Source organism: Quercus robur, chromosome 4 (assembly GCF_932294415.1).
Source record: "Quercus robur chromosome 4, dhQueRobu3.1, whole genome shotgun sequence".
Classification (NCBI taxonomy): domain Eukaryota; kingdom Viridiplantae; phylum Streptophyta; class Magnoliopsida; order Fagales; family Fagaceae; genus Quercus; species Quercus robur.
The window spans coordinates 71538440-71544618 of record NC_065537.1 but is presented as its reverse complement, the minus strand read 5'-3'; the positions used below and the strand labels follow the sequence as shown (position 1 = coordinate 71544618).

Genomic DNA, 6179 nt, shown 5'->3' with positions numbered 1-6179 from the left:
GGTGATGGGAGAAGCATTAAGATATGGGGTGAGAAATGGATCCCCTCCATGGAATCAGGCAGAATAATAACTCCAAGAACCTCAATGGATAGTGAGGCGAAAGTGGCAAGCCTAATTGTGCAGGAACAAGCGGAGTAGGATGTCGCCTTGATAAGACACACCTTTCTCCCCTACGAAGTTGAGGCTATCCTTAGTATCCCTATTAGTCCCATGAACCCATCGGACTCCCAGGTTTGGGCTAAGTCCCTAAACAACATCTTCATTGTTAAGAGTGCACACAGAGTTACTGCTAAATACCTTACTGACCTTAAGGGTAGGAAGGAAAGCCCAGGTTGCTCAGACAACTCCAAAATGACAGCGATTTGGAAGGTTATTTGGAGCTTAAAGTGCCCAAATAAAATAAAGCATTTCATGTGGAGAGCTTGTAGGAATGTGCTCCCCACGAAGCAGTGCCTGCTACATCGAAAGGTGGTAATAGAGGACAAGTGTAACTTTTGCAGAGAAAGTGAGTCATCTGGCCATGCCTTGTGGGGATGTTTGATTGTTAAGGAAAACTGGGCTGAAACAAAATTCAAGCTTGACAAGCTTATCCAACCCCCAAAGGACTTTCTAGACGTGGTTTGGCTGCTCTTTGAGTCACCGGGGGAATTGAACTAGGATGGCTTTACTATCACGGCTGGGTGTTTGTGGAACAACAGAAACACAGTTCGGCATGGGGGAGTTTGTAAACGGGGTAAAACCATTGCGGGGGAAGCTCAAAAATACGAGCTTGAAGTGTGTTCTTCCATACCAATCAGTTGCAATGGAGCTCCATATGCTCCTAGACTCAAGCATTGGATTCTTCCTCCTCTAGGAAAATACAAGGTCAACACAGATGCTGCTGTGTTCAACAATTTGGGCTGTTGTGGTTTTGGGGTGGTAATTAGAAATGACCATGGGCAGATGATGGGAGCAATGTGCAAGAAAGTAGAATTCTCGTTAGGGGCTCTTGAGGCAGAAGCAAAAGCCATTGAAGTAGGAATTTTCTTAGCTTGGGACCTCGGGCTGAAAGATATTGTGGTGGAAAGGGACTCCTAACAAGTTATACAGGCTCTAAATGGCTCCAACCCTCCTGCCCTGTCCATTCTAAAGATCAAGGAAGGCCTGAAGCGTTTTCTGCTGCAGTTCAACTCTTGGAAGGCTGTGCATAATAGAAGAAACACCAACGAAGCAGCGCACTTGTTAGCTAGGAATGCAATGAATGTAAAAGATAGTGTAATATGGGTCGAGGATACCCTTCCCTTAATTGAACATCAAATTCTGAATGATATAATCTCTTTGGACTATTGTTCGTATTAATGAAATCTAGTGATATGTTTCCAATAAAAAAAGAAAAAAAAAAGAAAACCATACACCATTCACACCAAAAATAGAAAAACAAAAAACAAAAAACAAAAAAACAAAACAAAAACAAATCCACTTGCACCAATATATATATATATATATATATATATATCATTCAAATTTTCCCGCACTCTCAAATTAAAATTCTCCCGCACCCACCGGTCAAATAGAATGTGGGCTCTTGAACGCCCAGCTCCACCCAATAATTGTCCATGCCGGCCCAACTGAGAAATAAGACCTGTAATTCCTTTACCCCTATATATGGGAAACTAATTTAGGGTTTCAGTGTTTCACAGCTACCGATAGTCCCTGGAAAAACACAAATTCAGCACAAAGAGTCTACAGGGTACGCCAAGATCGCAACTTTAAGTCCCCATCTGCATATTGCTGAAGAACGACAGGTGTTTTCGGCTTCCTTAGTTTTCCGGCTATCCTTAATTTTCTTCATCATATTTTTATATAACCTTTATCTATATATATATATAAGTGTTGTGTCTTTTTATATATTTCTCTTAGTAAGAGTTGTGGAGTATTTGTTCTTAAATAATTATGGGTCCGATTTCAATTCAGAAAGATGTGTGCTTTGTTCCTAAGTTATGCCCAGATGTGTTAGTTCAGATACTATGTAGACTGCCTGAGAAAGATCTAATTCAATACAAATGTGTATCCAAAGATTGGTACTTTCTTATTTCAGAGACTTGTGTTCCAATTGTCTCTGCAAAGACTTCTCTTTGTGGACTTTATTTCCATACTTTGGCTCTTTCCGACGACATGTCTCGTCTTCATCGTAACTCATCATACGATGCGAAAAATCGCTATTTTGCTGAATTGTCAAAATCTGGTGATAGACAAGTTTTAGAATATGTCTCCTTAGAAGCCGGCGGTGATGAAATTGGTGAAGTCGAGATTGATAAGCATGCTAAGAACCTCCTTGATAGCTGCAATGGCCTTCTTTTATTAAGGAAGCCCTCCACACGCCAGTACGATGTCTTCAATCCTACCACTAAAGAGTCTGTGACAATTCCCTACTCCTGTGATTCATATTGTGATGCTGCACTGGCTTTTGACCCTTGCAAATCCATTCATTTCAAAGTTATTTGCATTCCTTATTTTCATCTTGATGCACCAAAATGGTTGGACATGTTTTCTTCAGAAACTGAAAAGTGGGTTCGACACACACTGCATTTTGATCCCGTTTATATTGATGGGTCCTATACAATTAAGGAGTTTGTTTACTTGGATGGCATGTTGTACTGGGTGTTAGCTTCAGAAAACCTTTTTTGCATCGACCTCAATCTAGTTAGCGCCCATGCCATTGACCTACCGAAGATTGAAAGATCAAGTTTATCATCAAGTATTGGGGTATCAGTGGGACATCTTTGTTTTGCTCAATGTGAACGCTCAAATGTCTCAATTTGGTTGCTTGAGGACAACAAACAAGCTGATGGATGGATTTTAAAACACAGCATCCGCTTGGATTACTTGTTGCATAGTCTGATGGTGGCTCAATTTCGATTACTTGATGAAATTTTCTGGTTTCAACCCTATGCAATTCATCCAAAGTCTGATGTTATCTTTCTAGGAACAGCTCGGAGCATCATAAGCTGGCATATCAAAAGCAATAAGTTTAAATTGGTCTCTAAAACAAGGGAAGGAATGGTTGTACCTGGGTGTTTTACTCCAGTTTTGACGTACTCTCGTTGCCTTGTCCCATTAAAGTCATTGGGCATGAGAAATTTCAGGTCAAATCAATTGTAAGTGGCTATATTTTTCTTCTTTTTTATATACACTATACTTTATGTCTTCATCAGCTGTCCCCTTCCGTTAACACACACACATATATATGCATAATAAAGAATGGAAAAAAAGTTTCATGATTTAACACTATGATACTGAAACCTCATTTCCTTGATTTCTTATTTTTATTCTACTAAATGTTTTTCTTGAGAATTAATTTGAACTGTTTTTTTAATGAGATATGTTTTGCCCATTGTATAGCGTTCTTTAATAACTTTTCCTTGTTGCTTTTTGATGCCCTTCGTTCATTTGCTTTTTGTATATATATATTTTTCCTTTGCACAGTTATATGCCGAATTGTAGAATGCCCAAAAAGCTTTTGTTTTGGACCATTCTGAACCCTCAGCTACATTCAAATATTTTTTCTTTCTCTTACTTATCAAAAAAATTTTTTTATTTTTCTTTCTCTAGCTATGTTGGCAATTTATGTTTAAGTAAGAATTTCATTAAAACAGAAATACGGTACAATGGGATCTCCAAAGTTAATTTTTGAAATTACGGATATCAATAGGGGAGCCCTGTATGCTACCTAAAGGCTAAAGCAATCATCCAATCCTATTATGATCTAAAAAAACTTTAGGGAATATGTTAGGGGAAGCCATATGTATTCTGTTCCCCTTTTTTTTTTTTTTTTTTGATAGATAATATCTTACGTTACTATCAAAATAATTTATAAGAATGTTAAAACCCTCTGTTTAGTCAATCATCTTTGGTTTATATTTTGAGTTTTATAAGAATGTTTTTGTTTTTATATTTTTCATTCTAGTTATAGTAGTAATGTTACATACAACAATAACGCGTACTCATGTATCACATTCGTCCAAAGCTTTAATCCTGTTGTGAGACCTGTTGAAACAATAGAGGATTTTTAAGACGATCAGATGGAATAGAATTTCCTCCCTTAAAAATAGTGGAGGGTAAATAGGGTTTTGGGTTTTAGACCTACTAGGTGTAGGGCTGTAAATGAATAAATTTGATAATAAATAGTTCATGTTCAGTAAGTTTAAGTTTGTTATTACTTACTAGTAATGAGCTAAACTCAAGTTCAAGTTTAGACTCGATTATTCAATAAACCTAGATTAAATTTCTTAGCTTTTATCTTTGACCTCTGTTTCTTTTTCTGTTTTAAATTGAACAGTGCAATGAATTCTGGGGACAAGTTTTTGAGCCTGGAAATGCTGTTTGAAGATCAGGTATAGCAATTTTAGGACAAAGAAGAATACACGTCTCAAATTCAAGGGGATGGACGAAGAAGAATACATGTGGCTGACTTGTATATTAAGGGTACATAGCTAGTCCCAAAATTTTTTGGAACCAAGGCTTGATTTTTGTTGTTATATATTTGGAGAGTAATATAATTCTTTGAATTGGTATTTATTAGTCTTATCATCATTTTGTGCTTTCAATGGTTTTAATAATGATCCCCGTGTAATTCAACTTCTTAATATCATTTTGTGTTGAATTTTGTCTTGTTTTGTGATCAATCCTAAGAATTTTCATTTTGTGAAAGTCTTTAGGCTTCCTTTCAATTATCATTAGCAATACGGTAAATGCTTTTTGTCATTATGGCTATTGTATTTTTTTTATTAGAAAAGTATTGGGTACAAAGTTGTCTACCATTCATCTTTTCTAGATTTTTTCTTTTTTAAATTTGATCTCCTCTAGTTCTTACTAATGCTTGTACATGCAGAATATGAAATTGTTGGAATGATATAATGGAATACTTTATATCAATTAGACATGCTTCAACGGAAGCATGGCTAATCCCCCCTTAAGAGCATTCACATTAAAGCACCCACAGTAGATGTGGCAAATGCCAAATATTTGGCACATTTGCCACACCAAACACAAAAAACACCTCCCATCAGATGTTCTATATGTGCCAAATTTTTACCATTTGTGTCCGTACCATTGCAAATTTACAACTAGGGCTGTCCAACCCACCCGGCCACCTGCCCAACCCGCCCGTACCTGATCGGCGTTCACTCGATCCGACTGCTTCGGCGGTCAGCCGTGGGTCCCGAGCTCCAAAACCCGACGCCTGCGGGTCGGTTTCGAGTCCCCTCGTTCAAAACCCATGAAACCTAACCTACTCGGGGACATCAAATTCTGGCGAATTCTCTAGCGATTCCGACGAGTTTTAACTTGATTTGGCAGATTTCGGCGACCAAAACAATCAAATCCGGTATAGATACACTAGATTCGGCGATTCTCAGCACGATTTGGGGGAAAATCATCGGATTTGACGAAATCCTCACTGGATCTTGGTTGGATCGGGCGAGATCTCGTTGATTTTGGCCGTTTTTTTTTTGTTTTCTGTTGGGTTTCGGCCTCACCCGAAACCGATGTCATTCGCTGGCAAATCGGCCCGCGAAACCTGACCCTCTTAACGGGTCAATTGCGGGTTGAGAATCTGCCCACCCGATCTCTTACGGGTCGGTTGTGGGTTGGGCACAAACCCGACCCGCCCGATCCATGGACACCCCTATTTGCAACGATACAAACACAAATGGTAAACTGAAAAATACTATTTTATTTGACTTTTCTTTCTCCTCTCATTTTTTTATTTGATTTTCTCTCTCCCTTCTCAGAATCTCTCTCTCTCTCTCCCAAGTTCCCAACCCGTGTTCTTCCTCGTCTCACAATCGGACGCGAGTAAGAAGAAGGCAGCAATGGTGGCGACCAATCATCGTCATCCTCCATAACCACCACCTCAGCCAACCACAACCATTACCTCAGCAACAAAACCCAAATCCAAAAAAAACCCAACAAACCCACCACGGCACCACCATATCTTAACCCACAACTACCATTGGCCATGAAACTCAGCCAAATCCACAGCAACAAAACCCAAATCCTTCAACAAAACTTAAATCCAAAAAACTTGTAGTAAACCCACCACTCCATTGGAACCCACAACAACCCCCACTGCAAATCAAACTCAGCCCACAGATCCATTACTTGAGACCACAAACATAAACCAAAACCATAAACCACCG

General features: G+C 38.8%; 1 protein-coding gene across 1 annotated transcript; it reads left to right on the top strand.

Annotated features, from left to right (window-relative positions):
- Positions 1-1627: 1627 nt before the first annotated feature.
- LOC126723575 (F-box protein At5g07610-like) lies at positions 1628-4689 on the top strand. Its single transcript, XM_050427139.1, has 2 exons — positions 1628-3137; positions 4319-4689. The coding sequence occupies exons 1-2, from the start codon at positions 1933-1935 to the stop codon at positions 4377-4379; spliced, it is 1266 nt and encodes a 421-aa protein (XP_050283096.1). The 5' UTR covers positions 1628-1932; the 3' UTR covers positions 4380-4689.
- The last annotated feature ends 1490 nt before the right edge of the window (positions 4690-6179 follow it).